Source organism: Panthera uncia, assembly GCF_023721935.1.
Source record: "Panthera uncia isolate 11264 chromosome C1 unlocalized genomic scaffold, Puncia_PCG_1.0 HiC_scaffold_4, whole genome shotgun sequence".
Lineage (NCBI taxonomy): Eukaryota > Metazoa > Chordata > Mammalia > Carnivora > Felidae > Panthera > Panthera uncia.
In genome coordinates, this window is record NW_026057585.1 from 12,609,871 (window position 1) to 12,625,360 (window position 15,490).

At 59.7% G+C, this 15,490-nt stretch overlaps 1 protein-coding gene across 1 annotated transcript; it reads left to right on the forward strand.

Annotated features, from left to right (window-relative positions):
• The first annotated feature begins 1,715 nt into the window (after positions 1–1,715).
• On the forward strand, positions 1,716–12,079 carry ALX3 (ALX homeobox 3). The gene is made up of 4 exons (XM_049616621.1): positions 1,716–1,992; positions 7,209–7,525; positions 10,462–10,590; positions 10,982–12,079. Exons 1-4 carry the CDS (start codon positions 1,716–1,718, stop codon positions 11,288–11,290), a joined length of 1,032 nt encoding a protein of 343 aa, XP_049472578.1. The 3' UTR covers positions 11,291–12,079.
• Positions 12,080–15,490: the final 3,411 nt, after the last annotated feature.

A 15,490-nucleotide genomic window follows, 5' to 3' on the forward strand; every position in this document is an offset into this window, starting at 1 on the left:
ACAGCCCTAGCCCCATAACTATTGAAAACCTTATTAACGAGCAAAAGGGGTCAATGCAAATGGATTGCCCAGAGCTGCGATCCACTGGATCCTAGAGAATGGATCCTCCTGGTGAGGTCAGAGAGGAAGCTTAATTCTGAGCTGAGCCTCCCTCTTGGCTGGAAATACCAGCCCCAGGTGCTCCCATCCCACCGCCCCAGCCTGCAGTCTGTGATTAGGGGCCCTAATGGCCATAATGCCTCCAATGTGGTGTTTAAACCAATAAGGCTTCAGAGAAGTTACGGTATGTTTAATAACGGCTTAATGACTACTTGTGAGATGCAAGGCTTCTGGTTCCTGTTTGGCCTTGATTTACAGCCCAACTCTGGCTGAGGACAGCCAAGAAACCTCCTTTAAGCCCCCAGCGGAAGAGGGAGGTGTTCACACCAGACCTCTTGGATTCCTTTAAAAATTGAGAATTCAAATGAAATACAAATGATATTTGACTCCCCACCCCTCTCACTAGTCCTGGAGGTACTGAAAATAAAAAGCAGTGTAACCCAGACTTACGAACCCCTCAATCCACACAAGTGAGCAGGGTTCCAGGGTCCTCAGGACTTTCTTCCCAGGTCTTAGGGTGGGGGTTGTTTCTCTTCTCAGAAATTCCAAGCTACTTCGCTAGTCCTATGCTTCCTTTTGGCTGGGAGGCTCAGCTTCTAGGACATGCCACCCTACCCTCACCTCCCTGCAAAATGGCAGGCCTGGGGCAGCAGGGCCCTGAGGTCTGGGCTACCTACCACCAGCCTTTCCCCAGTGGATCCCCAGGCACTTCCAGATCATTTGAGAAGTATCCACTCCATGCCTCCTGTTCAAACCCCAAACCCTCCAGGTATGCCTCCACCTGCTCCAAAGTCAACCTCTGCTGAACCCTGTCCCTTCTGTCCCTGTCTCTGCTTCTCAGACCCACCAGGAATACACAGAAAAGCTCTAAGGATTGACTCAATCCAGCCTCCAGAGTCAGATGAGGACACTAGTGACAGTTCAAGGTCCCAGAGCTAATTAATGATAGTGCCCAGGCCCAAGCTTCTTAGCCCCCTTTTCCGGAGTAGTGCTGTTTCCACACATCTCTCTCAAGGGCTCCCGTCCCCGTGAGGAACAAGGGATCCCCAAGAGAGGTGTTTTTGCTGGAGGCAACGTTTTTCCAGCTCCTAGCAAAGACTTGGGTTAAAGTGCCAGCCCAGCCCCTCCCCCACCCCGCCCTGATCCCAGGTTTCTGTCAGGAGCCCAGGCCTAAAAGTGTTCTCTGGGAGCGGAGGCTCTCCCCCCAGGTGCCTCACGCCTCTAGGGGCAAGAGACTCCAGGCAGGGTATCAGGACCGGGGTTGCTGCTCTGAGCGAGGGACTCACCAAGGTGTGCGACAAAGCGGACCCTGCCGTCGAGAGAAGGTGGCTTCCTCCCTGTGCTCGAACTGCCTCCGAATACGGGGGCTGGGGTGAAGCAGGGGGCTCCCGGGCTCCGAGGGGTTAACCCGCGCGGGGCTGCACGTGACGTGGATGGTTCCAGCATTAAGTCAGAGGCGCGGCCCCCTCCCCTGTCCCCCGCCCCCCCCGCGGCGCGCGCCGCTCCCGGGGGCTCCGCGCCCCCGAGCCCAGGTCCCTCCCCCTTGGCGGCCGCTCACAGGCCGCACGGGCAGCGCGAGGCCCGGAGCCCCGGCGGCCTGTGCGCCGGGAGCCGGCATGGACCCCGAGCGCTGCGCGCCTTTCGGCGTGGGGCCCGGGCCCGGCCCTTACGCGGCCTCGGGGGACGAGCCACCGGGCCCCCACGGGACCCCCGCCGGCGCGCCTCACCTGCACCCCGCGCCGCCCCGCGGCCCGCGCCTGACCCGTTTTCCGGCCTGCGGACCCCTGGAGCCCTACCTCCCAGAGCCGGCCAAGCCGCCCGCCAAGTACCTGCAGGACCTCGGGCCCGGCCCGGCGCTCAACGGCAGCCACTTCTACGAGGGCCCCGCGGAAGGTAACGCGCGGCGCGGGCGTAGCGCTCAGCCCCGACCCGCTCACCCACCCTTCCCCGGCCCGCCCGGGCCTCCCTGCTTCCCTCGCCCGCTCGCCCAGCTCTCCACTGTTTTGACCCTCTAGCCCGTCGTCGCCACGGGTCCCTCACAAGGCCCACCGGCGCTGGTCCAGGCCGGGCAAAGCCAGCGCGGTGCGGGAGGCAGAGCCGCTCAAGCCTCCGGTGGCGGGAAAGGGGAGGGGGAGGTCGCTCGAGGGTGGAGCTGCGACGGCCCCCGGCCCAGTCGGGCCCGAAGGCGACCGGAGGCGGGAAAGAGAAATCCTGCTTGGCCGGAGTTGGCCTGGAACTGCCACTGACCCAGAAGCCGGGACCGGGCCCAGGGCCTGGGCCCCGCACTGAGCCCGTGGTCCCGATGCGGGGAGAGAAGCTCGGTTTTTGTGTCTGGCGTCCGTTCAGGGTCCTGAGCTTGGGCCCCGACCTGGAGTGGCCAAGCAGGACTCCAGGGGGCTGCGGCCTGGCCTCCACTGGCTTCTCCTCCCAGGCCCGGCCTCCGAAGGGAAGGCGCTGCCTGTGCGTTAGGCTTTGGGCGGCGCGGCCGCGGCTGTTCCCGGAGTGCCGGGGCCATTCTCAATACCGAATAACTGTGTTCTTATTTCTCAGACCAACCTGGCCTCCCCGTCGTTATGCACGGGGAGGGCCGCCCTTCTCGCAGTCTTGGCTTCCTCGCACTGGATCGCCACCGCTGGGGCCGTCGAGAGTAGCCCGGTGGGCCTGTCCCCTGGGCTCCTCGGGCCCCGGGCCGGTGCCCCATGAGCTGAGGCCAGATGGACGCAGAACGCGCCTGACCGCCGGGGCCTGCAACGCGGGCCCGCAGCCCCGCCGCCACCCGCGGCACCGACCTACCTTTGGAGTTTGGGCGCCCGCCCATCTGCGCTGCCGCATCCCGCACCTTAGGCCCAGAGTTGAATCCTCTGAAGTCGGCCCCAATCCGCCTCCACCCCGCTGGCGCCTCGCGGGCCTCCACAGAATGGTCAGACAGCTCAGGCCTTCGCTCAGCCGGGGCAATGGGAATGTGTAGGGGAGGGCGGGGAGCTGTGTGGGGGTCAGCGGAGGAAATGAGCGAGTCCGCGGAGCTCCGTGTCTGTGCCCTTTGAAAGAGGCTCTCCTGATAAAAACCACAGTTGGGACTTAATGAGAAGCAGTTGGCCTGGCTCCTCTGATCCCAGCCAGACGGCGGCGGCCGCGCAGCTCCATGAGCACCGCCGGGGACAGGTACCCGGCCTGGCTGGGCGCGCGCGCGTCGGGCGAGACCCACCCCGCGGGCCCGCGTCCCTGCTGGGCGCACCGGGTCCCTCACGCACCGCGGGGAAGCCAGGACGGGCAAAGTGCGGAGAGCGCTGGAGCTGAATGAGCGACGGGGCGTGGAGGGACCGGCCCAGCGACGGCGAGGGTGTCAACAACGAAATGCGTGGAAGTAAACCCGAAGAGTGTTAACAACAACCAAAAAGAGGGAACACTGAACAAAACAACGGAGGAGAGAGGCGAGAAGGAGAGGTCAACGAATGTCGGCAAGCAAGACAGAACGTTAAGAAATACACGGAGAGCGAACAGAAAAAGAAGAAAAAGCAAGCGGAGGATCCAACGATCGAACGAAGCGGGTACATGGAGGAGGGAAAGGACAAAAAAGAGTAGAAGCAGGAAAAAAAAATGAAAGGAAAATAAAGGACATCCTAAAAGAGCAGAAAACAGCAAAATGAGATCAAGTGGGAGAAGAAAATTGACGATTCGAGTTGAGCGGACGACAGGCCAAACGAAAAACAGGCGCAGCGGGTGCGAGCCGAGCCTGGGACCTCGGCCGCCGCTCGCCTCCCGGGTGCCCAGGGCCGAAACTCGGCGGGCGCGGGCAGCTTGCGTCCCTGCGGGGGAGCGGGGCTGCTGGGGAGGGACAGCCGCGGGGGACTAGGGCCGCACAGTCTACGAGGTAGGAAGTGGTGGCAATGGGGGAACACACCTTATTTCCCGGCCTCTAAATTGACGGGCTGCGAGCGTTTCCAGCTCAGTCCAGTGAGCGCGCAGCTGCGCCCCATCTGCGGCGCGATCTTTGCCGAGGCCGGGCAGTCGCGAGCTCCAGAGTTTGGCGCTTCTCTCCCGCTCTTTGCGGCACCCTTGGCGGAGAGCGCCCAGCCCTGCCCTAGACCCCGGCCGCGTACTGGCGGTGCCAGCCACCCTTGGAGTGTGGTGCGCGCGGCTGCTCACAGGGCCGGATCAGTGCCCGGCCGTTCCTTCCTGCTCCGCCAGGGCCGCCCGGGCCGCCCCTGGCTCGGCTCTCTGACCTGGGAACCAGCGCCTCGGAGGCCCCGAGCCGGGTAACTGGAGGGCTGCGCTCATCGGCCCGACTGCAGACCTCGAGGATTCCCAATCACTGGCCCTCGGCTGAGGCCCCTACGCCAAAGCTGGAAACTCTAGGGAGAGCGCCAAGGCCCCGCTAGAGTCCCGCGCACGGCGTTCTTGTCCATAACGGTTTCAGGTTATCAGCCGGAGCTTCGAGAGCCCAGGCCTTGGCGAGCTCTGCGGATCGCGTGGGAAACGGCGCGGGCGCCGACTGGGAGGAAGGCTCCCACGGAAGCTGAAAGCCGGATGGTTGGCCGTGCGGCCTCAGGGGACGCTCTCTGAGGAGGCAGTGGGGCTCCTGGTTGGCGTCCCAAGCGGTACTGCTCCCGAGCTGCTGCTCTGGCTTTGAGACAGCCTCTAGCAGGGGCTCTGGCCGCCCCCAGGGTGGGGGAGAGCAGCGGGCGTGAGAGCAGAGTCAGGGATGCAGCACCGTCGCTGCCTCAGAGGTTTCCGTCCAGGCTCCAGTCTTTCAGGCCCGACAGACTTCTGCTGTGGTGCTGTGGTCTTGCAGGCTGTGGACACCCTGGTGCTGAGCCCCAGGATGGATACCAGTCTCCACCATGAGCACTCCCCCTCAACCACAGGGTGTCCCCACCAGGTGCAAGTGAATCCTATACACAGCCTGCACACATCTTGAAAGTGCTGGGCGCTGTGGGGTGCATGCACCCTTCTCTTTACAAGCTCAGATGCAGACTGCTGGCTTCCCTAACTACTCTGCCTTTCCTTCCTTTCCTCCACCGCTGCCCTTCATTGATCCCACCTGCACCAGAGCACTGGGCTTTGCTCTTCTATGAGGTGTGCCCCTGTTCCCCCAAAGAGGGAGGAATGCCTGCTTTTCCCTGGAGCCCTCCAGGCAGATGGAGGTTTCGGGGCAATGGCAACGGGGACGGGAGAAGTGCTCCCATCCCTTGGGAGGGCTGTAGTATGGGCAGGCATGGGAGGCCAGCAGAGGCCAGCAGAGGCCAGCAGGCTTGGCCCCCTCTTCTGGTGGCTATTCTGAAAAGTCCTGCTGCCCGTTGTCTCTCTTGCTCTGGCAGCTCAGAGCCCAGAGCTAGTCCCTTCCTCTGGGCAGATCCTGTTAGGACAGCCACCGAAGGCTCAAGAGCCGGATCAGCAGGCCTCAGAGCTTTGGGGAGCCCTCTACAGTGACATCGGTGCTCCCCTGACCCCCATCCCTGAGCCATTCTCAGCCTTTTTTGCCTGGAGTCCAGCAGTGCCTCCCTCAGAACCCAGGACTCCCAAGACTCTACTTCTCAAAGCTGTTGTATGTGGGGTGCCCTCGAAAATTTTAGTCTCCCAGTCTCCCTGACCATTCAGTTATTTGGTTCCGTTCCCATGAGTCCTTATTCCTCAGCTGCTACCAGTGCACCTCCCTCTAGAACCAAAACATGTTGGCTAAGAATGGAAGTCAGTAGCTGGTGCCCTTTCTTCCCTATGCTCCACTTGAGTTGTGACCTGGCGCCTAGGCTGTTGCCGTGCACAGCCCCGGGGGGCAGGCTCTCACAACATGGCGCTTACTGCCCAGCCTGGCTGGTCCAGGCAGGTCACCCACCACCTTCCATCTGAGGGGGACCTTGCCCAACTTGTCCTCCGTAATGCAGCCAGGGAGCCAGAACCTGAAAAATCCCATCTCTCTGGTCCCCTCCTTCCCTGATGACAGCTGTGATCCCGACACCAAGTCCCAAGGAAGAAACTGCCTCTTGGTGCCAGCTTGCTGGGCCTGCTGGGGCCCAGGCCCCTGCCGGGGATGGGCCAGGGCCAGGGCAGGGCTGCGTGAGTTAGTGGGGCGTCTTTGTGGCGGGAGCTCCTGGGAGGACTGTCGAGGAGAGATTTCATGGTGGCTCTGCTGGGGGCCTCTCCAGAGGAGAGGGCGGAGCATCAGCAGTGACCTATTTTTCATCATGCCTGGGGTTGTGACAGAGCTCCACCAAGCTTCCTGAGGGCTAGCATGTCAGAGTGGGGCTGCTGGCAGCTGGGCCCAGCTGCAGCCAAGACCCCCCACCCCGCTGCTTGCTAATCAAGGGCAATGGGGGAGCCATCAGAAATTACGCTGAGAAGGGAGGGGGCAGACAATAACCAGAATGATGGGGTTGGGGGCTGGATGCTGTTTTGACACTGGTCCGCTCTCTCTCCTTCTCTGAGCATAGCCTGTCTCCTGCCTCTCTAACGCTGCAGCTCGAGTCCTTGCCCAAACATCACAATTTTCAGAGGCATGAGACAATCTTTTTGGAAGCATCTTTATCCCATCTTGCCCTTCATACCCCAGGGCCGGGGTTGTCCTGAGACTTGGGGTCCAGAGAATGAGGCACAGCCAGACCAGCCAACAGTGATCTGAGTGCCCCTGTCCATTGCCTGCCTGGACCTGGGACCCGATGCATGGGCGTGAGGACCTGGGAACCAAGGCCCACAGTCAGGGACAAGGAGGCACTTCCTGGCAGGGGCAGGAGATGTCGAACACCCCATCTTCGCCCCCTCCTCCCGCCCCTGCGCCTCTGTGCTGGGCCCTGCCACGGCGCCAATCCTGGCACCTCCACACCCTGTGGGATGCACCACCACAAAGCACTTCCCTGAAATGAACCCTCCTCCGGCCCCAGCAGATCCGCCCAGACCACAGAGCACATGGTTCCCTAGGGCCCCCTCCCCAGCTGGAGGCTCAGCAAGCAGGCCTCCGAATGCCAGGCTCCCATGGAGGGTGGCTGCTGGGACAAAAGAAGAGAAAGGAAGGGGGAGGCGGGGACTGAAGCGTCAACGTTCTTCCCCCTCCCCCAGTCCACCCACAAAACCTCCTGGTTCGGTTTCCATCCTCCTTTTTGTGTTTTCCATTGCAGCTGAGGAGAAGGCCTCCAAAGCTGCCAGCTTCCCCCAGCTGCCCTTGGACTGCCGAGGGGGCCCCAGGGACGGGCCCTCTAACTTGCAAGGCTCCCCAGGCCCTTGTCTGGCCAGCTTGCGTGTCCCTCTGTCCCCGGGACTCCCTGACTCCATGGAGTTGGCCAAGAACAAGAGCAAGAAACGCCGTAACCGCACGACCTTCAGCACATTCCAGCTGGAGGAGCTGGAGAAAGTCTTCCAGAAAACCCACTACCCTGATGTGTATGCCCGGGAGCAGCTGGCTCTGCGCACGGACCTAACCGAGGCCCGGGTACAGGTGAGGGCGCTCCGGACATGGGCCTCTCTGGCTGCCTCTACCACCCCGACCACGGGCCCGGCCACGGGAGAGGTGGGCACTAGTGCCACACGAGCTGCCTTTCCCAGGTGCCTGCCCCCAGCCTGCCTGCCCTGGGCTCCCCCTCCATGCCCAGCTCTGCTGCAGCCACAGGCTTGCAGTCCAAGTTGAGGCCTAGGCCTCATGGGAGTGGTAGCCTCTTGGAGCCCAAAGACTTGTCTGGGAGTCCTAGCTCTGCCATTTTCTAGCTGACCAGGTGACTGGGGGCATGCCATTGGATCGCTCAGCATCACTTTCCCTACTTAGGGAGTCTTTGAGGACCACAGATATGACAGCATTTTGGAAGCCGCGAAATGCTGAACACATATCAGGGCTACTCCTGAGGTAGCTGCTCAGAGTCGGAGGGTCCCCACTGGGCGGGGGGCGTCTCAGGCTCCATGATGCTCAAAGCCATCTTGAGCCAGCGACCGTCAGTCCTGCCAGCTCCCAGACCCTGGCCGGGACAGCCTGGCCAGGGACTCTTCTCCACCCCACAGACTCCCCAGCAGAGATCAGGCTCCATGGCTTCCCAGATGGGGCTGTGGCCAGCTTCAAGTGGGGGGGGGGACAGGGTGAGGAGATGGAGGGATGCTGGGAAGGGAACAGGGGAAAGGGAGAAGGGAAGCCCCTGTCCAAGCCATGTCAGAAGTGGGAAAGAACATGAAGGTGGACAGCAGGGGGTGGGAGTGGGAAAGGAGGCTTCAGTCGAAGCCTGGCCCAAGAGGAAGATGGTGGTTGTTGCCTTGTTTTGAACTGGCATGATGCATGACAGGCTCCCCGAAACCAAGCAGAAGGCACTGGGAGAGGAGTGGGACTCGGGCTTCTCGGGAGAGGTGAGGAGGTCACCTCTAGGCAGAGGACATTCTCTCTCCCACCACAGGAGAGACTCAATAGGGACAAAGCTCACGCCTAGCATACCCTGTATGGAGCCTCTCAGGACACTCTGTCTGAAGGTACTGGGGCAGGGGCCTGCTCTGGAAGAATGTGGGGGCCCGCAGGCCAGTCCACAGAGAGGCCAGCTGCCACCTGGCTGAGAAGGCCCTACAGCTGGATTCCGTGTAGGACCAGAGGGGCTTGGGCTATTTCCCCTTCTCTGCTGGGTCCTCCTGCTTCCGCTTTCCTCCCGAAACAGACTTTTAGGACGGTCCTCCCAGGGTCCCCCAGGCCCTGAGGCCGTCAGGATGAGAGACCAAACATTCACAAGAGCCCATGAGATTCCATGAGCCGGGGACGTTCAGGACATTGAGTCTCGGGCGCCTCAGTGAGCCTCTAGGGTAGGGTCTGCATAGCTGTTGCTGTGGAACTGCCATGGAGAAGTGGAGCGCACCCTCCTGCTCCTCTTCCAGGACTCTTCAACCCTGAAGGGGTTGCATGGGTGGCCGCAGGCTCCCAGACCTAGTCCCAAAGAATCCCGAGGGCTGAGGCCCTAGAGTAGGGCTCTTTTCTCTGACGGGAACGTGGCATCTACCCGTAGGCCCTGCCCCATGGACAGCAACAAACAACCACCCAGGACAATGCAGAGGGCACGGACAGAGTGCAAGTGGACGTCTACAGTGGGGACTCTAGAGATAACGGCATGATGGGGAAGAGTTCCCAGTAAAGCAATCAGCTCACCAGCTCGACTCCTTCAGCTGCCTGCAGGGGAGGGAGAGTAGAGAAAGAGAGGCCGGGCAGCTGGGCAGCTGGGATGGTGTGTCCCTGACCTTGCCTCAGGTCTCCTCTGGGATCTCTGTATCTGGGGGTTAGGGGGCTGGGGGTATGCCGAGCTTTTGAACTGTCGTGGCTTCGCCCGCCTGCACGAATAGGAGTGTGAAGGGATCACGGGGGGAGTGTGAGGGGCTGGGGGGGGGTTGCATTCACACGTACACACACACACACGCACACACACGCGCACACACACACACACACACACAGCTTCTCTTGTTGTGGTTCCCAGCTAGATCCCTGAAAAGCAAGAGGATGGCTTGGTTTCGTTTTGATATTGCCGACATCTAGCCCCGGGGCCTGACACACAAATGTTTAGTAAGTGATAGAAATACAAAATGTACGCACTGGTACACGTAAATATAACGGTCATACGGCGTATGCCCAACAGCAGCTTCGTCACAGATATGTACACAGATGTGCACAGCACACAGGCTCCCCTGACCTGCCAAGAGCTCGCAAATAAGCAGGAGACGCAGGTTACAAAATGGATAATGGCAATAGGGTGTGGTAAGTACGAGAGAGATGCCAGAGCACCATACCACGCAGGTCCAGGGGAGATGTACGCATGTGTTTGTGGCAGAAGAGTGGCGGGGGGAGGGGATGGGCAGCCCCGGCAGGGGAAGCCCGAGTGAAGACAGGGAGTAGCAAGGTAGCAGACTGTCTCAAAGGCAAGCTGGGGTGGGAGGCAACTAGGAAGAACCAAGTGTTACTGCCCAGCCAGAGATGTGGCTGTGGAGAGGGGCCGGGCTCTGGGCTGAGGATGAGAGGTGGGCAGACGGAAAGGAGAAGAGGCAGGGTGGGGCTAGAGCCTGGGCACCGGTACGCCTCGGAAGTGCCCCGGCCTCTGAGGCCACACAGATCCCACAACACCCTGAGTGACACAACCCGGCTGGAGAACCAAGAGAGTGACTCAGCCTGGTGAGTGGGGGTGGGGGGGTGGCCCAAGGGACCAGTAAGCCCCCTCTGAACTTGGGCCTGTTCTAGGCTCCATTCCAGGTTCTCCTGGCCCTGAGAACAACATGGATTTAGAAGTTCCCGCAGCTCAAGATCCCCCAGGCAGGAGCCAGTGCCCCACCCTGCAGGAGGACACACACCCTCAGCTCTCTCCCCAGCAGGCTCTGTTCCTCGGGGCTGCTTTGTCACTCTCTCCGCCTCGCCCCTCTGTCCCCCAGGTCTGGTTCCAGAACCGCAGAGCGAAGTGGCGGAAGCGAGAGCGATACGGGAAGATCCAGGAGGGGCGGAACCCCTTCCCGTCTCCCTATGACATCTCTGTGTTGCCCAGAGCAGACAGCCACCCCCCGGTGAGACCCCTCTTCCCCTGAGGCAGGGCCTGGCCAAGTCCCGTGGGGGTAGCTCTGGCCCCAGGGAGACCTGAAGCAGCATTAGGGTTTTGTGTGACCATGGGTAAAGCACTTCTGCTCTGCAAAATGGGGCTCTTCTGTCTCGTGAGTGGGGCATGCAGAGCAGCTGGCACGAAGAAAGCACTGGAGAAAACCTCATCTGGAGGAGCCGCGGCAGGGGTCTCCTGAGTATGCCATTTCGAGTGTTGGGGGTAGGAGGGAGCAGATTCTAGACCTGGGCCAAGTGGAGGTTTCCTGGTAGGTTTCTGGAGCCCCAGGAGCAAAGACAGAACCCTTAGGTGAGGGTGGCAGCCCCTGGGTTACTAACTCATGGGCCTCCTTCTCTTTTCAGCTGCAGAACTCCCTGTGGCCCAGTCCAGGATCTGGGAGCCCCGCGGGACCCTGCCTCGTGTCTCCGGAGGGCATGCCCTCCCCGTGCATGTCTCCATACTCCCACACTCATGGGAATGTGGCCGGCTTCATGGGGGTGCCAGCCTCCCCCGGAGCCCATCCTGGCATCTACTCCATCCACGGCTTTTCCCCTGCCCTGGGGGCCCACAGCTTTGAGTCTTCCCCAGATGCCGACTATAAGTCTCCAAGCCTCATCTCGCTCAGGGTGAAATCCAAGGAGCCACCCAGCCTACTGAACTGGACCACGTGATCGGTTGCATGGACATACAGACTAAGCTGCCCATCCCCTTTTCTGTTCCCAGCTGCTCCCACCCCACCCCAGCCTGGATGTCAGAGAGGACACACCTCTGCCTCCAAACCCCAGATGGTTCTCGGAGGCCCAGGCAGAGCAGCTGGGATCCTCAGCCTCCCGCAGGGAATAAGCTAGAGTTTGTTTTTTGTTTTTTTTTTCTCTTAGAATAAGATGGAGCTGCCCAGGAGAAAGTGGGGTTCAAAGCAGGTAGGATTCTTCCTATTACACATTAGGTCCCTTCATCCAACTCTGGGCTGGAGGGAGGAAGACACTGCCCTGCTTCCTTCAGATGTTGTCCAAGTTTAACTGTCATCCCTCCAGCTGAAATGGCTGAATTGGCTCCTCATTCAGGGAACCCCGTAAAATAAAAGGAGGAGGATGCTGGTTGAACCAGAAGAAGCTCTTTGTGACTTAGGGGAAACCAGTCTTGCAGGACCATCTAGGGCCAGACTTACTTCCCCCTCCCGCCACCAGGGGGCGAGCGCTCAGCGTCTGGAGCTCACGAGGGTCTAGAAGCCAGCAGTCCAGTTGGTGTAAACTGTGCCCGCAGCCTCTGCTCTAGCCATCCCTCATCCCTTACTCTGGCCCTGTGCCCCTCCCCCAACATGCCATGGAGTCCTCTTCCCCTCCAAGGGGATGGAAATTTGGATTCTCTTCTATGGAATCAGGCCAGAGCAGGCTTCCTTGGTTTACTCATTGGATGTTGGTAAGAATAAAACAGATTTCCACAGATTTGAAGCCCTTGAGATCTCAACCCAGACTTTGGTAAAAAAAAAAAAAAAAAAAAAAAAAAAAGGCGTGCTGCCTAACATGATAATAAAGATGGCAAGTGTTTCCTAGACCAGGCGACTGTGCATCCTCAGGGTTTGGCACTCGGTTACGCTAGAGCTGGTCGGTGCCCAGGGCTCAGGCTCAGCCAGGCCCTCCTGAGGGGCCAGCAGGGATCCTGGGGGCTAGGGGAAGGTAGGCTGCAGCAGAGCCCCCAAGGCTGATACATGCCATGCCTGGCCCCGTCACCTACCCAGGACCTCTGTGGCTTCAGCTAGCGCGTGCGGGTGGTAGGAAGAGCCCCCCCCTAGAGTCAAAAGGGAAAGGGGCAATCGGGGCCTGAGGGTCGGAAGGCCAGTGGGAAAGTGGAGATAAGCTTGTGGCTGAACTGGCAGCGGAAGGGAGGTGGAATGAAAGATGGGGGCCCACTGAGAGCTCTGAGCTCCCCTGGGCCAGAACCCCAGAGCAATGGGGGTGGGGCAGCCTCTTGCTCCCAGATGCCCCAGGAGCGAGTCTGAGCTGTGGGGCAGAGACGAAAGCCAGGACTCTTTCTTGTGGTTTCAGAGTATTAGCCATTCTATCCTTCACCCCCACTTTCTGCCTTATCTCCACAGCCGGGAAAGCAGGAAAAAAGCAGGCCTGGCCTCCCACCCTCCCAGTAAACACAACCACATTGCTCAGAGGAGCTCAGCCTCAGCCAGCAGCCCAGCCACCCCGCCCCGTGCCTCCTCTTCCAGGCACAGAGAAGCCCAAGCACACAAAGACACTAGGGCTGTGCTTATTCCCAAAGAGGGAGCATGTCCCCCAGCAGGTCAGATTTTCCTGCCAAGACCGTCACTGTGACTAGGCTCAAGCATCGCCCAGAAGAAACCAGTCTTCCTTCCCTTCCCTTGAGGGCCTGGCTTCTGGTGATTTCTCTCCATACTGACACTGGCTCTGAGGTCCAGGTGTGAGCCCTGAGAGCCGGAGCAGTAGGGAGAGGCAGCCCCGGCACCTCGGATGAACACAACCCCCTTCGTACTGCTGGCCAATAGTGAACTGGGGGCTCAAATCCAAATTTCTAACTCAGGGCTAAGAGCCCTGCACTAGAAGTTTCTTCACCCAAGGAGCGACCAGCAAGATTTGGAGTTCTGTTGTCAAAAAGTCAGAGATGCAAAAAGACTAGTTTGTGCTACAGATATTTATTGAAGGCCCACTCTGTGCCAGGCATCGTGCTGGGTGTCAGGGACAGAATGACGGTCAAGAAAAACACAATTCCCTCTCTCACACAGCTTGGGGGCGGTGGGGGGTGGGGGAGAGAGGAAAGGATCTATGAAAGCAAAGGAAGCAGAAGTGGGAAAGAGACAGACTAGAGAAGACAGTAAAGCCAAGCCAGAGATCCATGCAGCAAGAGTGGGAGAGGCAGGCAGAGGCTGGGAGTGAACCGTGAGGGAGGGAGGCCCTGGTGGGGGAGGGCACAGGGAGGCCAGAGACCAGCTACTGGCTCTCATCCAGGGGCATCTGCCCACAGCTCATATTTTTCTGTCCAGTGACAGCTAAATGAAGAGAAAGCGAACTTTACAACCGCCCACTTCACACATAATGAATATGAATGGGCATCCCGGAGCCTGTTCCCTGGGATTATCTGTGAGCTGATGGTTTCTCCCACTGACTGGGCCATCCCAGCCGGCCTGTCCCCTGGCTGGGACACAGGCAGCCCTTCCACCTGCTTCCCATTAGCCGTCCTCCCGTCCTCCCCTCCTCCTCCACACCCTAGGCATCTCACCCCTAAGACACAGTGCCCAGTCTTCAGGCGCCCCTGCCCCCAGCCTCACTCCAAAGGTGACCTCAGCCCTCAGCCTAGGTCCCAGGTTTCCCCAAAGCCAGGTTGGGGCGATGCTCACCCCTTCTGGAAAAGGAAATGGTTAGTGGCCCCACCTGCAATCCCAAATTTAAGAGATGCTAGGCTCAGTGTCCCTTTGCTAGGGCTCCTCGGCCCCAGTGAGGCCCACCCAGAGAAGCTCTAAATCTTCATCCCGGCCAGGGCACAGACCCCAGGCCCAGAGTGGAGAGCCCTAGCTGCTAGCAGGCCCTTCAGTCCAGGTTTCTGGTCTCAGGCCGGCATGGGGAAATGCTTCTCATTAGAGGCATTCAATCTTCCTTCCCCACCTCCCCCCAAGCATTTACACATCAACCTGAATTACAACCCTGAAGTGCAGACTTTCTGCAGCCCCAGACAGGAACAGAGCCCAGCATTGCCAGAACTGGGCATTTCCTGTCTCAGGCAGAAGGAGCACATACCTCCCTCCCGCCCCAGGCTCATCCCAGCCATTTCAGCAGGGGCAATGAGCATAAAGTACCTGCTCTCAGAGTCCCGATGCCCGAGCCCCCTCCCTTCCCCATCGACAACGGCAGGCACCCCACCCAGGCTCTTCTCCAGGAGGGCACCGGCTGGGACCAGTGGGACCCATGTGGCCCTGCAGACGTCCTCCTCGGTGCCGACCACATTACTGCTCTCACTTGCTGTTGTAGCCATCTGTCCATCGACTGAGAGCTTGTCGAGGAAAGTGAGAGTGTGGTACTCTGTTTAGCTGGATGCCCAGGGCACCCGGAACGGGGCCTGGTCCAGAAGAGGCCTTCAAAGGATGACGGCAGAGTTGCTAGGTGAGTGGCTGACTTTTGAAAGCCGCCTCTATCTAGAGCAGTGAGCTCAGGATGAGGGATATAAGGAGGCCTAAGACATGGTTCTGGTCCTCGAAGGGGGGTCTCCTTTCCAGGGGCCTCGGGAAATGGATGCAAATTCTCATCAGCTGGAGGGGGAAGGGCCATTAGCAGGACTAATAGCTGCGGTTAGTTAGCAGTGCTCTTCCTCATCAGCCAGGTATGTAGGTCTCCGTTACCCTTCGTCTTATTCGTGACCACCGTGCTATTTTTACACTGATTTTTATAGATAAGCCAACTGAGGCTTGGAGCTGGAGGAGCTCAAGGCCCTTTAGTGTGTAAATGGGAGAGCCTGCAGCCTGACGCTGACCGTGCCAAGTGCCAAATGAATGGCACAGCTACTGCATCCCCGAGCAGGCAGTTCAGTAGGGGACAGACGGGAAGCCGGCCTCCTGGGAGAGAAGCCTAGAGGGTCTGGTGGGGCAGCCACACGAGTCCTCTGGGGCCCAGGAGAGAAAGACATTTAAGCTCAGGCTGAAAAGGCAAGTAGCAGCAACAGCCCCCAAATTACCTTGACAGGGGCACATGTGGGACACACCAGAGGCCGGGCCAAGGCCTCACTGACATTTGCCCAGAATCTTCTTGCCAAGGACTGTATTTGAGCAAATACTAAGTACCGACTAAAGTGACTAAAAGAGCAAATGAATGCACTGGTGGTAGGTGCTGGGGAATAAAAATGATTCATTAGAG

Bases quoted from the DNA above. Each gene is read 5' to 3' on its own strand.
- ALX3 (XM_049616621.1), top strand. From the start codon at position 1,716: ATGGACCCCGAGCGCTGCGCGCCTTTCGGCGTGGGGCCCGGGCCCGGC. The intron at 1,993-7,208 runs GTAACGCGCGGC...TTTCCATTGCAG, and splicing joins CTACGAGGGCCCCGCGGAAG to CTGAGGAGAAGGCCTCCAAA. The intron at 7,526-10,461 runs GTGAGGGCGCTC...TCTGTCCCCCAG, and splicing joins TAACCGAGGCCCGGGTACAG to GTCTGGTTCCAGAACCGCAG.